This window comes from Salvelinus fontinalis, chromosome 3, assembly GCF_029448725.1.
Source record: "Salvelinus fontinalis isolate EN_2023a chromosome 3, ASM2944872v1, whole genome shotgun sequence".
Taxonomy (NCBI): Eukaryota; Metazoa; Chordata; class Actinopteri; order Salmoniformes; family Salmonidae; genus Salvelinus; species Salvelinus fontinalis.
This window is the reverse complement of record NC_074667.1, coordinates 37,470,467-37,490,294: the sequence shown is the minus strand read 5'-3', so window position 1 is coordinate 37,490,294 and position 19,828 is coordinate 37,470,467. Positions and strand designations below refer to the sequence as shown.

The 19,828-nt window shown below is 45.4% G+C and overlaps 1 protein-coding gene across 1 annotated transcript; it reads left to right on the top strand.

Moving 5' to 3' along the window:
* The first annotated feature begins 2,259 nt into the window (after positions 1 to 2,259).
* On the top strand, positions 2,260 to 13,773 carry ttll3 (tubulin tyrosine ligase-like family, member 3). The gene is given in 14 exon segments (XM_055899798.1): positions 2,260 to 2,323; positions 4,411 to 4,483; positions 8,029 to 8,120; positions 9,137 to 9,293; positions 9,794 to 9,849; positions 9,930 to 10,058; positions 10,269 to 10,383; positions 10,749 to 10,874; positions 10,963 to 11,146; positions 11,366 to 11,511; positions 11,841 to 12,084; positions 12,302 to 12,737; positions 12,919 to 13,593; positions 13,596 to 13,773. Coding segments are annotated over 13 exon segments (2,472 nt in total). The 5' UTR covers positions 2,260 to 2,323; positions 4,411 to 4,467; the 3' UTR covers positions 13,692 to 13,773.
* The last annotated feature ends 6,055 nt before the right edge of the window (positions 13,774 to 19,828 follow it).

Sequence of the window (19,828 nt, the reverse complement as noted above, 5' to 3'; positions counted from 1 at the left end):
GTTTTATCACCCAAAGACATCGTAAATCTCCTCCGTCAGTGCTATCTCATAGAGGCCCTCCTCAGTAAAACACACACAATAGTTAACAGAACACTCTATTCTGTCGAATGAAACAACCATTATAATGCAATACAAGCATTATAACATAATCTTGCAATTTCCACGACAGGGCCCATGCCAAATCTTTTCAGCCTCCTGAGGGGTAATAGCCATTGTCATGCCCTCCTCACGACAGTGTTTGTGTGTTTGAACCATGATAGGCCCTTAGTGCTGTGGACACTGTCGATTTGAATGGGGGCGTGTTCTGCCCTCTGTTTCCTGTAGTCCACGATACTCTCCTTTTTCTTGCCCACATTGAGGGAGAGGTTGCTGCCCTGGCACCATACTGACTCCCAATAGGCTGTCTCATTGTTGTCAGTGATCAAGCCTACCACCGTCGTGTCATCGGTGCATATTGAACAATTATATTGCAAAGTACAGCTTTACCTAAGTATCATGGGTCCATAAAATGGGGTATCAACCTACTCAGTGACACCACAGAACACAACTGTGAAGAGTTTACCCAAATATTAGCATCGTAGCTCTTATTGCAGGACTTTGACTGTGGGAAATCACCTCACTATTCAACCTATTGACTGGTGAGCTAATGTGGCTCATTTCAAAGTAGTGTCAAAGTCCTGCAATCAGAGTTACGACCTTAATATTTGTGTAAACTCTTCACAGTTGTGTTCTGTGGGTGCCACTGAGTAGGCTGATACCCCATTTGATGGATCCAAGATCCATATGTAAGGCTGTATATTACAATATGAATGTCAAATACGCACAATAGACGGGCTGGTGAGGTCATTTCCATTTTAGTCATTTAGCAGACACTCTAATCCAGAGCAATTAGAGTTAAGTACCTTGCTCAACAGCACCAACATATTTTTCCCTTAGTCGGCTCGGGGAGTAGAATCAGCAACATTTTGGGTACTGGCTCAACACTCTTAACCGCTAGGTTACCTGCCGCCCGCAGTCCTGCAATATGAGCTACAACACGAATATTTATAAACTCTTCATAGTTGTGATCTCTGGGTGTCACTGAGTAGGCTGATACACCATTTCATGGACCCAAGATCCATAGGTAAGGCTGTACATTGCAATATGAATGTTCACTACACAGTAAGTTGACTGGTGAGCTAACATGGCTCTTTCCCCAGTGGTGACAAAGTCCTGCAATAAAAGCCACAACGCTAATATTTGTGTAAACACTTCACAGTTGTGTTCTGGATTGATACCCCATTTCATGGACCCAAGATCCATAGCTAAAGCTGTACCATTGCAATATGAATGTTAAATACACACAATAGGCTGAATAGTGAGGGGATTTCCCACAGTTAAAGTCCTGCAATAGGAGATATGACGCTAATGTTTGTGTTAACTCTTCACAGTTGTAAACATTTCATGGACCAAAGAGCCATAGGCAAGGCTGTACATTGCATACAATATGCCCCCAATGCAATACTGATGTCTAGTACAGCCACAGTGCGATTTCAACTGATTTCGATTTTTGGGTAAAATGAACGAATTGTCTTTTGTTGAATTTATATAACAACATTCCAAACGTGTTAACCATTATCTTGTCCAAATATGGAATGATTCCACTATTCGTATCTGTTTGCATCAGTTTCAATATGGGACTTTGATTTTGAAGGTGAACCACAAATTCTACTATTATGGCTAATCATTATTGTGTCTAGCTTCACATAGGTGCTAAAGCAATGAGCAACTGCACCATGACATTGATCTACCATTGGTTTGTTAGATACCATACCATTGGTTTGTTAGATACCACCCACATGAGTTTGATTGACACCCCATCATTATCATATTTGAGGAGGAAATACAGAAATAAATGAATGAATAAATATATATATAAATAAAATGAATAAATACATAGATGATAATTAAATACATACAGATATGTGTTGATTTATAGTTTTATTTATCTATTTATGTATGCATTTATTTATTTATTAATTTAATTCTAATTATGACAGGTTTGGACCTTCCATATCTCCTCGCCGTCTTCTCCAACCCATTGGATGAGAAAGCCAGAGGTCCCGCCCCACTGACCATCCCCTCCAATGGGTTTTGAGAAGAGGTGAGGCGAGAGCAGGAAGGACACAAGCATCTGCAATTGAGATTCCCCCAGTGTGTAGGAACTTGAGGGAGGAGGCGGGATTGCGCAGGTGTGCAGGTAGCAGTTGGGTCACGGCAGTCAAAAGGAAGCAAAATGGTGCAAGAGGAAGCTGGGGGGAATAAAAGCACCATGGGAGGACAGGTGAGTTCACAGTGAGTGCAGAAATGACCGTCAGCATGATATTTGAAGCTTAGATACAGATATTTTTATTGGTAAAAGATTTGCCACGTGTTTAATAACCCTATTATCTGTATTCAACTAATTGCCTGGGAATGTTTGTATTTTCCATATTGCATGGTAATGGAATTATGCTGAGACTCCTATTTTCCACTATAAAATGTATACTAAATATAAACCAATGTTCCCAGAACATTGCACTAAAACACATTTACAGGAAGGACTATGCAGCTACAACATTTGGTAACAGAATAAAACTGAGGGAGATTTTAACAACATTCTGTTACCAAACTTTTTTCCAGTAAATTTTTTTGTGTTTGTTTTACTGTGGAAATTGTTCGAAGTAGTCGTTGTCGATAGAGTTGTTTGGTTTGATATACTTGGCATACTTGGTTTTTGTTTGGCATACAGCATAATTCCGTTACCATGGAATTGCCCATAGGCTACTCACTGTCTAACTATAGACTGTATAGATTACTGCACTTCATTGCTCATTGGGAGAGAGGATAGTGTGAGTGTCTTTTCATACCTGATAATGAACTAATTATTGTAGACTTGTCTAGCCTCAGATGTGACAGTACATATTTAATTTCTATTATTGAGTGGGCTAGGTGACGAGGTAGCTGTAACTAGGTAAACATAATTGCATGTCAACATTGTGCATTGGGATTTCTGCCCTGTGTTTGTGTGCATGTGTTTATTTGGTGAACATGACCACAGTCTGTGAAAAGCCTCAGGTGCATGTGGGAGGGATGTATATGTAATTCACTCCAGAGAGGGTGGGTGGATGGGGGTTGGGCAAAACAGGTGACAGTGTTTGTTTCGGCTCGCCACAGATTAACAACCACCTAACCCAGAACACTACCCACTAGCTGTGTCATTTTAAGAGAACCTGCCCTACAGACAGCTAACAGCAGAACCTGTGGCTGTGTTTGAAAGTGTAAAATTCATGATGCATTGTGGGTAAATGGTGACTGACTGATCTATAAATATTAATAAGTAGTTATTTATGATGCAAGGTGATTTGTAGATCAATCAGTCGGCAGTTGCCTTCACTGTCGGCTTCACTCTGTGAAGTGACTGCTTAGTCTACACTGTAAAAAAAATCATGTTGTTTTTACGGTAATTTACTGGCAGCCAGTTACCTGTAAGTTGCTGGAAAAAAAGTCCAGTATGTTAGAAACTTTACAGTAATGTACTGGTAAACCAAAGTTTATTTGGAATTTATGGTAACATACTGAACCTGTTTCTTTACAGTAACTTACAGGTAATTGGCTGCCAGTAAGTTACTTTAAAAACAAAAGGATATCATTTTTTTGTGTATACATACACAGCAAATGATCCAGTGTTAAATAAACACAGATTCTGTTCATTTAAATACTGGGCCAGTGTCTATACGGGTCTACACTTTTCAGTGTTAAATTAACACACTGCTTAGTGTAAAGCCTTATTTGCATATTTCCCAGAGTGCCTTGCTGTATTTGACTGTATTTGTTAGGGAAAGAGATATGGTTGTTGCATTCATCTATTTCCTGTCTTCTGGCCTTAACCAGGTGAGCTCCTCCATGTTGTCATTAATTAAATAACAGTACAACACATTTTTAGGGCCTTACTTTGAGAGTCTAATGTAGTGGCCTGACATTTGTGGTTTTCAAGGCTGCAAGTCACATTCTAATGAACTGTGAAGGGATGTGTGATTCTTATTGGAATCCAGCCAGAGTGAGGATATCCAACCCCAACCTGCATTCAGAATGATTGCTGGGTTTGGGAAGATAAAATGATGACTACCTAAACCATCTGTACTGAAACAAACATTTTAGTAATGGGTGCAACAAGTCCAATTAACAGATTGTATTAGTTTAGATTTTTTTTGGTTATTTATTTGAGTAGCATAAGATTAATTCATCCATCAATGCAAAAACAATTCTAAAAATTAGGCGATTTTAGGAGTAACAGTTGAAGTGGAGCTAGCGGTTGCCTGTGCCATAAAGGTCCAGACCTATTGGCTGATAGGTTAACTACAGCATGATGATTATCTATTCTCTTCTTAGATGACCAGAGAGAAGGGGACACCAGAGTGACAGATTTTAGCCAACCCTGAGAGCAGCATGCAGCACATGCCTCGTAAGAACACACACACACACACACACACACACACACACACACACACACACACACACACACACACACACACACACACACACACACACACACACACACACACGATGTTGGCAGCATACTGTATGGCTGCCACTTTGCTATTTAGTTATAATTTTGGTGTTTATCTTTACTTGTTTTGCACAAAATATTTCCTCTATCATTTCTTATGATCAACAAGAACTTTTAAACATCAGATCGACCGTTATTAACCTCATTTCCAGCTTCGACTTCGACTCTGCCCCGGGCTCTTTGTAATTACAACCCATTTTTCGGGCTATCCAAGAGGAAACGCTGGTGAAAAGAGGTGAAGGGAAAACCGGCCACATTCTATTGGCCAATGTACAGTCTATTGATAATAAAACGTTCCCCTTTTTTATTATTTTACAGTCTTTTTATATTATTTTAATAGATGCCTAAACCTCACAAGTTTTGAAAAACTCACTAATGCTTCTATAACTCTCGACCCTTGGAATGAGTGCAACCAAAACCAAACTCCTCTCCAAAACAACAAAACATGCAGGCAAACTAAATTGTGAGCCAGGGCAACACACTGGCTAAACACAAAACACAAAACCAATTGACTGCCCACCCTTGAAAGACAATCAGCTACCAAGTTGTCCTTACCACGGACATGTCTGATTTCAAGGGTAAACTCCTGCAATATCCGTAGTAACTTTCCTCTTGTGATATTCCTCAGTGGAACAGCCTTTGGGAAACGAGTGGCAGCGCACATGATGGTTAAGAGAAACTGGTTACCACTCTTTGCTTTGGGCAAAGGACTAACACAATCCACCAGAACCCTTCTGAAAGGTTAGTCAAAACCAGGAATAGGCTGCAAAGGTGCAACCGGCACAGCTTGGTTAGGTTTATCCGTCCGCTGGCAAACTTTACAGTAAGCCACAACATCCTGTTTCAGACCAGGCCAAAAGATGTTATGCAAGATACGGTCATACGCCCTGTTGATGGCCTGCTATACTACCACCGTGAGCCATCCTCAGTATCTCTTGTTGAAGTATAACTGGAATGACAATTTGAGATACACTGGGCCAATTGTCTTGCCCAGAAGTGGTGCGAGAATGCCATTTCCTCATTAGAACACCATCTCTGTCAAAGTAACCCACATGAACATCCTCAAACTCCTCCGGACGTATCTCAGCAAAAAGAGGAGAGAGGGAAACATCTTTACTCTGTTCAGCAATCAGTTGCTTCCTAGACATCGAAGTGTCAACTGTAGGAACCCTCTCCTCTCTTCAGTGGTCCTACAAACTCGCTCACCTTTGGGGTTTTCAAAGCAGAGGTCAACTCAGGAGGTTTAGCGAAATCAGGATCACCCATAAATGTCTCGGTCAGATCAACCATGGTGGGATTGCTCACATCCTCAACACTGCCGATCACTAACGAGGTGACACCAATCGGTGCCCCCTATGTGCTAACGAGGCTCCCAAGGGGCGCTGCGGTTTAAGGCACTACATCTCTGTGCTTGAGGCGTCACTACAGACCATGGTTTGATCCCGGGCTGCATCACAACCGGCTGTGATCGGGACTCCCATAGGGAGATGCACAATTGGCCCAGCGCCGTATGGTGTTAGGCCATCATTGTAAAATTAAAATGTGTTCTTAACTGACTTTCCTAGTTTAATAAAAAAAACATGCTATACATGCTATTGTCCAACCTCAAAACATACATGGAAAAAATAAACCTATAACGGGGTATGCTTCTTCAGCAACAGCAAATAATGTGCTGACTCTAGTGCAGTGGAAGTCCCGATCCATTGTTCACCCGTCTTGGAATACCTGATGGTCAAATGCTGACCCTTCTACCTATCCAGAGAGCTTTCATCTGTTATCGTGACTACTGTATATATTCCTCCTTAGGTCAAGAAAAAAACAAGCTGACACTTAACGAACTGTACGAGGCTATGAACAAGCGGTAAACCATGAACCCGGAGGCTGCTTTTCTTGTTGCCAGGGATTTTAATTCCACTTCATTAAGACATGTAACACCCAACTTCCATCGACATGTTTCTTTCGTCACTAGGAGCAATAAAAACCACTGTTACTCTAACCGCAAGCATAAAGACCCTCCCTCGTCCCCCCTTTCGGCAAATCAGATCATAACTCTATGCTGTACAAGCAGAAGCTTAAACAGGAAGTACTCCGTTGGGAAATGGTCATCCGAATCGGAGGCTATGCTACGAGAGGGGTTGGTGCTGGAACTAGAAACTGGGATCCGTGCTATTGCTGGGGCCGGGACTGGATACCATGGGTTGATGCTGGGTCTGGTGTTGGGACTTGGCACCGGGAACCGGGAACCGGGAACCAGGGCTGCTGCAGGTTCTGGGTCTGGATCTGGGTTTGTAGAGGGGAGGAAGGACAACCTGAGGAGCCAGCAGACACACAAGGGAGCCCTAGATCCAGAGGTCAATGGTGATACTCCCCTGTGACCTGCTCGCTCCGGGTGAAGGTTTGATCTTTGGTTCTTCCTCCACACCTCATCTGGAGCTGGGGCTTGTGCTGCAAAATGGGTACTGGGTTGGTGCTGGGTCGGGATCTGGTTCTGTAGAGGGGAGGAAGGACAACCTGAGGAGCCAGCAGACACTCAAGACCCGGAGATCAGTGATGGGACTCGCCTGTGGCATGCTCGCTCCGTGTGTAGGTCTAGGGCTTTGGTCCTTCCTCCTGGCCTCTTCTGGTGTGGTGAAAAATGGCTCCTGGTTCTGGTCTGTTTCTGTGAGAGGGATAGGTGTAGAGCGAGGAAAGGGGAGAGCGATGGAGAAGGGAGGTGGTAGAGAGTATTTTCATTGGCCTGGGCTGGTGCTGAAGGAGGAGCGATGTGGCGGCAAGGCTGGACGATAGTGGGAACATGGCCTCGGCACACTCACCAACAGGTGGTACATGTATTTGGTGTGAGTGCCTCCGAGAGGGCAGTTCTCTGTACGTACCTTGTGCCATCTATGAATTGATTCCTTCGTGGGGAGGCAAACATGAACAGTCGTCGGAGGAAAGTCCTTCTGTTCGGAGTGTGTTGTCAGGGTCATGATGATGGTTTATTGGGGAGGTCTGAGCTCACACTGTCACACACACCTAATTTGCTCACACACACACAACACGCGCACACACATTCATACTGACTCTACACACACGCACGTACACATTGACCTACAATCATCATATACGCTGCTGCTACTCTGTTTATCATACAGTATATCCTGATGCCTAGTCACCTTACCCCTATACATATCTAACCCTACCACTCCAGTATCCCTGCACATTGTGAATATGGTATTGGCACTGACCCTGGAACTGACCCTGTATATAGCTTACTTACTTTCTTGTGTTTTCTTATTTGTCGTGTTTTTACTTTACTTTACTTTTTAATACTTTTTTATAGTCCTACTGACAATAAAACAGCAACATTTTCTCTCAGACCTTGCGGGGGGCCCCACCAAACTGCGGTATGCCACTGACACCATACTGTATACTAAATGTATGCCTGTTTTCCCCCATAGAGGGGAGGGTGCGTTGCAGTCCATTTAATCTGCCAGAGATAAACCCAGACAGGCTGAAGACTGCCAAGGCTCTGGTGGAGAAGGCTGTCCAGGTAAGACAGTTGTCTCTCTGAGGCGCCATGCCCATAGGGAGCACAGGGGCATAAAGTTAGGTTCCCAATTTCCCAACCTCGTAACTAGCTACCAAGAAGCCATTTCGGGCTATCAATCAAGTTAGAGTAGCTAGCTTGTCTAACTATCTTGCACGCTGGCAAGGTTGGTAGACTTTAGAAAACCAAGCAATAACTTCTATTTCTATATTTAACCCTGTAATGTGACTGAGAACACATTCACAGCAATGACCTTGGGAATAGTTACATGGGAAAGGAGGAATGAGACAGTTGGAAGCTGTGGATGATTAGTTGGCCAGATTAGAAATTTTGCCAGGACACCAGTATTAACACCTCTACTCTTACAATAAGTGCCATGGGATCTTTAGCGACCACAGAGAGTCAGGACATCCAAAAGACAGCACCTTACACAGGGAAATGTCCCCAATCACTGTCCTGGGGCATACAACCAGAGGAACGAGCATCTCCTACTGGCCCTCCAACACCATTTCCAGCAGCATCTGGTTTCCCATCCAGGGACAGACGATGAGCAACCCTGCTTAGCGTCAAAGGCAAGCCAGCAGTGGGATGCATGGTGGTATGCTGCTGGTAACTAAATGTAATGAATAAGACTCCCATTCCTTTAAAAATAAATAGCCATATTTTAGCAGAGAAGCCCCTCAGCCATCCTCACATACTTTTTTGGGCCCCTTTAGATTTTTGGGGTGCATGACGCCCCTGGTCTCTTTCTCTCTCTTCTCTCCACACAACCACTGTCTGGGCCTACAGCAGACACACCACAACCAACACATTACCTACAGCAGTGGTCACCAACCCTGGCCACACTGAAGAGCGACAGGGTATGCAGGGTTTGGCTCCAGCCCAGCACTAAGGCTCCTGATTCACACCTGATCCAAAGGCTAGAGGAAAAAGCCCTCATACACTGCAGCTCTCCTTGACCAGGGCTGCAGACCAACTGACCTAAAGACACTTTCCTACCCTCTCTCTCTCTCTCTCAGCTGCGGAGGGTGTTCTCTGTACAGGGCCCCTATCCTGTGATCCGTGCTGCCTTGCAGGCCAGAGGTTGGGTGGAGCGTCGACTGCCACGCCCCGCCCCAAAACCAGCAAGCCATTGTCATGGTGAAGAGGATGGGGATGACAGTAATGATGACAATGGTAAGACGGAAGCTCTTCATTGGCAAGGAAACTTTCAAGGAAGAAACTAGCTCTTGTGAGGTATTCTGTAGTCCACAAAGGTTCTAAGAGAGACTTCAACAGTTTTACGTTTGCGACTATACTGTATAAGGTAAAGCAGAATCCCTGCTAATGGTATGGATAGGGCACTTAGATTAATAGCTATAGTATAAATGTAATGGGAGCACCGGTAGGATGCTCCTAGTCCTAAGAATAAGATACAACCTGAGCCCATACCACATCAACCAAGATATGTCACACCGCACACATCACTCTCCTGTCAGAACAGAGCTTGTCATCGCTCGAGTGAGAGGTTGACCCCGACCGCAAATCTAGGATCAGATTAGCCTACTAAAAACCTAACCTTAACTATTAGGGGGATTAGAAAATATTTGGTCCTGTATCAGTGGTTAGGAGCAACAACCTTCTCCCATGTCTACTCCTATGTACTACATACTTTTATTCTCTCTCTTCTTTTTCAGACAGAGGGGTGGAGGGGGCGAGGGGGCACGACCCTGATGACATGTATGACCTCATGGTGAGCTGCTGTTTGATGTGGCGTCACTGCTAGATTTTCCCCTTTCCTGTCACTCTTTCACTCACCCTTTCTTCCCCCAGTCTCGTCTGGTGCGAAATGAAACAACATACTTCTACTGGACGACACGGAGGGATGAGATTGACTGCCGCTCGTTACGGAAGGACCAGATGACCAATCACTATGCTAAGTCGGGCACTTTCACCACCAAGGTCACAGTCTGAATACAGATTGCACTCAATTCACTTAAGGAAATAACGGGAATACTCAAGCTACATTCTAGTGCCTCTCTCCCCCTCCCTTCTATTTTATTCTATTATCCTACTATTCTTTTCTCTACTTTGCTCTATTTTATTCAGGGATACATAATATGAGTAATTATAATCTCTCTCTCTCTCTCTCTCTCTCTCTCTCTCTCTCAGGTGGGTCTGTGTGTGAACTTGAGGAACCTTCAGTGGTTTGATGCTACAAACCCAGACACATTCTTCCCACGATGCTACAGGCTCGGGGCAGATGATGAGAAACATGCCTTCATTGGTCAGGCCACTCTCTAACTGTCCTTCTGTCCTGCACCCCAAGATGCATGTCTTTCTTTCTGTGATAGCTCAAGGTAGTAGTTTCCCTTAGGATCAGATGACCTTAACCCAAAGTCTCTAACCTTAACCATTAAAGGTATGTAACAGTATCTGATCCTGTATCAGTGGTTAGAGGGACCTTCTACCCACTTCTCTCTGAAGGCACTTGTCCTTCTGCAAGCAGCTCTCCATCCCCAATTCACAGTCAACATTACTGTATAGTACATGTTTATTAGGAATGTCTAATTGAGAAAAGTCATATTTTTCATTATCCTTTCTCTCTCTTTCTCTGGCCCCGCTCCCCTTCTCTCTCATCCACTTTTTTAGAAGACTTCAGGAGGACCGCATGTACCAGTCTGCTCCAGCACATAGTGGAAAGGAGTGATGGAGAGGGAAGAGAGCAAGTAGAGGCAGAGGAAGAAAAGGTGGAAGAGAACTTGTCACAATCCGAGGGTATCAGAGTGATATACTGCACACACACACACAATAAATTGCAATACATTGTGCCATTCTCAATATCAAGCAAATAAGTCTTCCCCAGGCCCTAGGAAACGCAGAGCAACTCGATTGGTCAGTCCAAGAATGATTGACAGGGCTTTGCACGTATGCCAGGAGTTTCTCAACAGTTTGGACCACAGTGACATTGATGTCACCATGGAAACGCCACCCTCCCTCACAGAACAGCAGTGGGTCAAGTTCATGCATGACTACTACCTGGTCGTCCAGTGAGTGTGTTGTGTGTAGTCAAGGGTCATTAGTTAGTCATTCATAGCTTCATTGTCTTTGCTCAGCTAACCCATACTAGCACTCAACTAAGGTATTTGGTTCAAATACCCCCCTCTGTGTTTCTCCCTCTCTCTGTGTGTGTGTGTGTGTGTGTGTGTGTGTGTGTGTGTGTGTGTGTGTGTGTGTGTGTGTGTGTGTGTGTGTGTGTGTGTGTGTAGTGAAGGTGTGGGGATCGAGGGCAGTGGTGTGTATGTGGAGCGTTGTCAGGCCATGCTGAATAGACTACAGGTGTGTCCACAGCTGGAGACGGATGGCCTCCACAACATCTGGATCATCAAACCAGGGGCCAAGTCACGGGGCAGGGGTGAGGCTGGCTCTGTCTGTCTGTGTGTGTGTTCTGAGGGACAAGTTGATATGATTCGTGGGGCAGGTTGGGTGTGTGTCATAGGGTTTGCTGTGTATGTTAATGTGTATTTTAATGTTCATGTGTTTTTGTAACTCTTTCCCTTTCATATCTTATTCATGTCTACCCCTACACCCTCATTCCTCTGCTTTCTTTCCTTGTACTACTCTCTCCCCCTCTCGTTGTTGTTGTCCCTCTTTCCTATCTAATATGCCATTCTCTTTTTGTCTCTCCCCCCTTTCTTCCTCCCTCTTAATCACCCTCTCTCTCCTCCTCCCACTCCCCTCCAGGTATAATGTGTATGAATCGCCTGGAGGAGATCCTGAGCCTGGTGGACAGTGACCCATCCCTAATCAAGGACAGTAAGTGGGTGGTGCAGAAGTATCTGGAGCGCCCCCTGTTGGTCTATGCCACCAAGTTCGACCTGCGCCAGTGGTTCCTGGTCACAGACTGGAACCCCCTGACCGTGTGGTTCTACCGCGAGTGCTACCTGCGCTTCTCCACCCAACCCTACTCCACACAGACCCTGGATAGGTAAGAGAGAAGGGGGGGAGAAGTGTGGAGGGGGGAGAATGAATGCATGAATGAATGAGAGAGAGAGAGAGAGGAGTGGGAGGCATGAGAAAGAACTTGCTTATTTACCTGATCCACATCAGTTTTCCTTTATCAAGAGGTATTCTAGATCAGTAATACCAAAAATATCAATAGTCCATTCTGTCCATCTCTCGCTTTCTCTCTCCGCCTCCATCAGCTCGGTCCACCTGTGCAACAACTCCATTCAGAAGCATTTCCAGCCGTCTCAATGGCGCCACCCGGAGGTGCCCAAGGACAACATGTGGTCGTGCTCCCAGTTCCGGGCCTTCCTGCATGCCCAGGGCCAGGGGGCATCGTGGGGGGCGCTGGTGGTGCCTGGGATGCAGCGGGCAGTGGTCCACGCCCTCCAGACAGCCCAGGACCTGGTGGAGGGGCGCAGGGGCAGCTTTGAGCTCTACGGGGCAGACTTCATACTGGGTCGGGACCTGAGGCCCTGGCTACTGGAGATCAACGCCAGCCCCACGATGGCCCCCTCCACGGCAGTCACCGCCCGCCTCTGCCCTGCCGTGCAGCTGGATACCCTCAAGGTGGTGCTGGACCGACGGGCGGACCCTGGTGCCTATACAGGGGGCTTTCAGCTCATCTACAAACAAGTGAGGCCAAGGATATATGCATAGACAGACATACATGCAGATAATTCGGACACAAGCTTGATGATCACATATGATGAGCCTCTGCAGACTATGCAAAGCATTCCCAGGTACTATAAGGCATGAATAATACCCAGGCCCCATCAGGAGTGTGTGAACATATCTCTTTTCCTCATTCTCCCAGGCTACAGTTGAAGTCCCTCAGTACATGGGAGTTAACCTGCTGGTGGAGGGAGCCCCACTAAGACGACCCCGACTGCCCCCACATAGAATCCGTGTCATCCTTGACCCCCTTCTCACCACACACATTCATACCCGCACCAACCAATCAGCCCCAGAAACAGAGGACAAAGCCTCCAGTCATAGACCATCCCCATGCCGCCACCCCTCGGGCAAAGAGAACCAATCAGGGTTAAGGGGGAATAGGTTCCACAAAAGAGATGAAGAGGGTGGAGCTCTGGGGCGCCAGCACACCCCTACTCTGAGGTTGTCTCAGAGAATGGCAACAGAGCGCCCTCTGGCACTCCACAGCGAGCACCAGAAGAGGGCTTGTTGCCTGGGGATGAGTCTGAGCAGAAATTGGCCTCTCTGCCTGGTTCCCAGGACTCTGTCCCACTCCCTTAGCACCCCCTGTGGCATATTAGGAGGTGACACCCACCCCTCTCACCCTAAACCCCACCCCAGGCCTGCCCCAGGACCCTGCACCAACCGGCCCTTCCTCCCCCAGTCCTCCCTGGGACCCCCACGCAAGGCTCCAACCCGGAGCCTGCCCACCCTCTACGGCCCCATCCCAGGCCTGGAGGTCTTTGGCCTGCGCCCCAGCCCACTGACAGAACCCTTATCTGGGCCCTGCCCAGCTCTGGCCTCCGCATACACCAGTTCCTCCCCCACTTCCACAGGCAGGCTATGGCCACCTATAAAGGAGACTGCGCCGGCGGAGGACCCAAATCCTCTTGATGTAAGCCACAGGTGTCAAACTCATTCCACGGGGGGCCGAGTGTCTGCGGATTTTCGCTCCTCCCTTGTACTTGATTGATGAATTAACATCACTAATTAGTTAGGAACTCCCCACACCTGGTTGTCTAGGGCTTTATTGAAAGGAAAAACCAAAAACCTGCAGACACTAGGCCCTCCGTGGAATGAGTTTGACACCCCTGATGTAAGCCTTATCTGAAACACAAGCAAAAACACAAAACTGACTTTGGCTTAGCATCTATGGGTAACGTCATAATGTACTTGACAGACGGGGCTTTGCAGGGGGGGAAACGATCTCTTGAACTGTCATCATGTGTTACTTACTCACTTTTGGAATTTTGTTTGTCTTGAAAGTAAAATGAAATTGAACATGAAATAAAGACTTTCCATCTGTGAAGTTAATGTGTCTTGTATTCAGTGTTAGACTACACATACAGGACCGCCTGCAGATATAACTATCAGTGATCCTAAAGATGAGTTTTTGTTAACTGGGTTCTTCCTGTATTGGTAATTGTATTTGGTTATGCATAAATCATACATAATTCAAATGACATTCAAATGAAAAGTTTAAAACAAGGTATTCAACCATTTCAGGAAATATCTAGTCAATACATCCTAAGCAACCAATCAGTTAACTCAAATATACACAAGGAAAAAAAGCAGATTACAAAAGAAATCACAACTTTTGTTTCTTTGTTTAACAATGGGTGCTGAATGTAAATCTTGCCTGTCTGAATGCTGAATGTAGATATTGCCTGTCTAAGTTTATTTTTATTTATTTTAAATTCTTGAGTGGTTGGTCTGGTTGGCAGTCTGTCTGTGTCTCTTTATTGGGGGGGGGGGGTCTGAGTTGGGATGGGATGGCAGCGGTTGGATGGGGTGAGCGTTGTGGTGGCTGCTGCTGTGTCCAGGGTTGTCAGAGGGGTTGGTGCTGTGACTGAACTGGGAACTGTGCTGGGGCCGGGACTGGAGACCAGGTGTTGATGCTGGGACTGGGGAACAGGAAAAACAGTAACTGGGAACTGAGAAGTGGGGCTGCTGCAGGTGCTGGGTCAGGATCTGTGTCTGTAGACAAGAGGAAGGACAACCTGCGGAGCAAGCAGGCCCACCAGGGAGCCCCAGAGGTCAATGGTAGGACTCCCATGTGGCTTGCTCGCTCCGGGTGAAGGTCTGGTCTCTCCTCCGCACCTTGACTGGTGGTCTAGTGCTGGGATTAGAACTGGGGCTGCTGCAGGTGCTGTGTCAGGATATGGGTCTGTAGTTAATACTTAATACTTGTGTTAATAGTTGTGTTTAGCGTGAGTGCCTCCTTGGGTGCAGTTCTCTGTATGTGCCATCTATAGATGGATTCCCTAGTGGGGAGGAAACCATGGACAGTCATCAGAGGAAAGTCCTTCTGTTCGTAGTGTGTTGTCAGGGTCAAAGTCTGATCATTTCAATGCAGATTTGGATGAGAGCCTCTGGCAGGTCATTTGTATAATTCTTGATTGTTCACAGGTCTTGGCATTCCTATCCACTTACCACCAGCCTTGGTACCTTTCTTTTCAGGAAATTGCAAACATGCTTTTCACACTTCCACACAAGATGCCTATATCTCACCTGAATGGCAAAGTCTCACCGGTATGGTAATTATCTGTCAGGATTTCAATTCCAAGTCCAACTACTAACAGATTGGATTAGTTTAGAAATGTTATGTTATTTATGTTTGTGTAGCATAAGATTAATCAACCAATCAATGTACATGTAAAAACACAGGTATTGAAACAAACAATTTTGAAAATCAACCTCAATAGAGCATGCTGGGAAATATGATAATGATGGGTTTGGTTTTGAGCAAACATGAATTTGAAATTTTACTCAACAAGCTTGTTCAAATTCAGCTCACTTTAAGCAGAGTTTGTTGCTTCTTATGGCTAGGGGGCAGCATTTTCACGTTTGGATGAAAAGCATGCCCAGAGTAAACTGCCTGCTACTCAGTCCCAGTTGCTAATATATGCATATTATTAGTAAATTTGGATAGAACCAGTCTGAAGTTTCTAAAACTGTTTTAATGATGTCTGTGAGTATAACAGAACTCATATGGCAGGTGAAAACCTGAGAAAAATCCAACCAGGAAGTGGGAAATCTGAGGTTTGTAGTTTTTCAACTGTTGGCCTATCGAATACACAGTGTCTATGGGGTCATTTTGCGCTTCCACTAGATGTCAACAGTCTTTAGAACCTTGTTTGATGCTTCTACTGTGAAGTGGGGGTGAATGAGAGGGGATAGAGTAAGGTCTCTCCCAGAGAGCCACGAGCTGGCCATGCGCGCTCACATGAGAGCAACCTGCTTTCCATTGCTTTTCTGAAGACAAAGGAATTATCCGGTTGGAACATTATTGAAGATTTATGTTAAAAACATCCTAAAGATTGATTCTATACTTCGTTTGACATGTTTCTACGAACTGTAATATGACTTTTCGTCTGAACTTTTGCCTGGACCTGCCCGCACGTCGTGAGTTTAGATTGTGTTCTGAATGAGCAAACCAAAAGGAGTTATTTGGACATAAATTATGGACTTTATGGAACAAATCAAACATTTCTTGTGGAACTGGGAGTGCATTCTGTTGAAGATCATCAAAGGTAAGTGAATATTTAAATGCTATTTCTGACTTATGTTGACTCCAACATGGCGGATATCTTTTTTGGGTTGTGTTGGTCTCTGAGCGCCGTACTCAGATTATTGCATGGTTTGCTTTTTCTGTAAAGTTTTTTTTAAATCTGACACATCGGTTGCATTAAGGAGAAGTATATCTTGAAATCTGTGAATAACACTTGTATCTTTTATCAAGGTTTATTATGAGTATTTCTGTAAATTGATGTGGCTCTGTGCAAATTCACAGGATGTTTTGGAGGCAAAGCCAAATGTAAACTGAGGTTTTTGGATATAAATATGAACTTGATCGTACAAAACATACATGTATTGTGTAACATTTTTTCCCGGGAGTGTCATCTGATGAAGAATATCAAAGGTTAGTGATTAATTTTATCTCTTTCTGCTTTTTGTGACTCCTATCTTTGGTTGGAAAATCGCTGTATGCTTTCTGTGACTAGTTGCTGACCTAACATAATGATATGTTCTGCTTCCGCCGAAAAGCTTTTTTGAAATCGTACACTGTGGTTGGATTAACGAGAATTTTATCTGTTAAATGGTGTCTAATACTTGTATGTTTGAGAAATGTGAAAGAACCCCAGTGTTGGTGTTAATAACCAGTGTTGAGTATGAGAGTGTGATTGTGTCAATTTTACTCTGTGGAGAATAAAAGGCTCTGCATGGTCAATCCGAAAACTGAAGTGGCCGTACAGCATTTACTGCAATGCAGCCTCAGCAAACGTCAGGGCGCTCATACTTCTTGCACTTAGCGGAACAGAACAGAGCTATTGTGAAGGAAGTTGTCAAGGAAGTGAGCTTGTGTTTTACAGGATGTCACCACCCCCACCTTCCGTCAACCAATCATGTCAATGCAGAGCTATACGGAGCCCTCGCAGGGCGATGCAGTACAGAGATTGATTTGGACTCTGCATGCCTCGGGATGCTCCGCAATTGTGTCAAACCCTCAATACGAAGCATCTGACCACGAAGCCTCTGGATCATGTATAAATTGGTTTTAAAATATGTCTATCAAAACCACGCCCATCATTATCATTTCCCAACATCTGTGTTTTTGCAAATACATTGATTGATTGACCAATTTTATGCTACAGAAAGAGAAACATATGTTCTTTATAAGGTAATCCAATCAGTTACATTCCTGTCACTGTTACTGAAAGGGTTGTTCCAGTTTAGGTAGTCTCCTTTTATCAATGTTTCGAGCCCTGACAGTCATTCTGAATGCAGGTGAATAAAATGTTCACTCCAACTGCCCCTGATCACACTACCATACCTCCTACTGCCCCTGATCACACTACCATACCTCCAACTGCCCCTGATCACACTACCATACCTCCTACTGCCCCTGATCACACTACCATACCTCCAACTGCCCCTGATCACACTACCATACCTCCTACTGCCCCTGATCACACTACCATACATCCTACTGCCCCTGATCACACTACCATACATCCTACTGCCCCTGATCACACTACCATACATCCTACTGCCCCTGATCACACTACCATACATCCTACTGCCCCTGATCACACTACCATACATCCTACTGCCCCTGATCACACTACCATACCTCCTACTGCCCCTGATCACACTACCATACCTCCTACTGCCCCTGATCACACTACCATACATCCTACTGCCCCTGATCACACTACCATACCTCCCACTGCCCCTGATCACACTACCATACCTCCCACTGCCCCTGATCACACTACCATACCTCCTACTGCCCCTGATCACACTACCATACCTCCTACTGCCCCTGATCACACTACCATACCTCCTACTGCCCCTGATCACACTACCATACCTCCTACTGCCCCTGATCACACTACCATACCTCCTACTGCCCCTGATCACACTACCATACCTCCTACTGCCCCTGATCACACTACCATACCTCCTACTGCCCCTGATCACACTACCATACCTCCTACTGCCCCTGATCACACTACCATACCTCCTACTGCCCCTGATCACACTACCATACCTCCTACTGCCCCTGATCACACTACCATACCTCCTACTGCCCCTGATCACACTACCATACCTCCTACTGCCCCTGATCACACTACCATACCTCCTACTGCCCCTGATCACACTACCATACCTCCTACTGCCCCTGATCACACTACCATACCTCCTACTGCCCCTGATCACACTACCATACCTCCTACTGCCCCTGATCACACTACCATACCTCCTACTGCCCCTGATCACACTACCATACCTCCTACTGCCCCTGATCACACTACCATACCTCCTACTGCCCCTGATCACACTACCATACCTCCTACTGCCCCTGATCACACTACCATACATCCTACTGCCCCTGATCACACTACCATACCTCGTACTGCCCCTGATCACACTACCATACCTCGTACTGCCCCTGATCACACTACCATACCTCCTACTGCCCCTGATCACACTACCATACCTCCTACTGCCCCTGATCACACTACCATACCTCCTACTGCCCCTGATCACACTACCATACCTCCTACTGCCCCTGATCACACTACCATACCTCCTACTGCCCCTGATCACACTACCATACCTCCTACTGCCCCTGATCACACTACCATACCTCCTACTGCCCCTGATCACACTACCATACCTCCTACTGCCCCTGACTCCTCTCCCCTGACCTTGCCATCCAGTGCCACCGTTCCACAAGAATCCCTCATCCAAATCTGCAATGACATGGCCAAAACCAGAACTGGACCGTATAAATAACCCATTATTTCCCTGACTCTATTCACCCTCAACACCGGAAGCTTCCGGTTTCCAGACAGACGACAGACTGTCCTGGGACACCTCTCCAATAACTCTGCAGACATCTACCTCCTCCAGGTGTGTGGCATCCCATACAAGGAGATATACATGCTCCTGGAGGAGGAGTGGACCCTGGAGGGTTCTATTTGGTCAGGCTCCAACACCGCCAGAGCTGACAGGGTCAACATATTGGTGACCAACCCCTACCTCCATCAAGTCCAACACGGTGGTCGAGAGTGGGCCACATTAAGGCAGTTATAGTGCATTCGGAAAGTATTCAGACCTCTTGACTTTTTCCTAATTTTGTTACATTAATTTAATCATTTTATAATAAGGTAATTTCCTCATACATTTTTTGATTTCACATTTATTTAACTAGGCAAGTTAGTTCTCTCCCTCAACAACTTCAAAAATCTGCTATCCGAGCAGCTAACCAATCGCTGCAGCTGTACATAGTCCATCTGTAAACTACCCACCCAATTTACCTACCTCACCCCCCTTACTGCTTTTATTTATTTACTTTTCTGCTCTTTTGCACACCAGTATCTCTTCTTGCACATGATCATCTGATGATTTATCACTCCAGTGTTAATCTGCTAAATTGTAATTATTCGATTTATTGCCTACCTCATGCCTTTTGCACACATTGTATATAGATTCTCTTTTTTTTCTACCATGTTATTGACTTG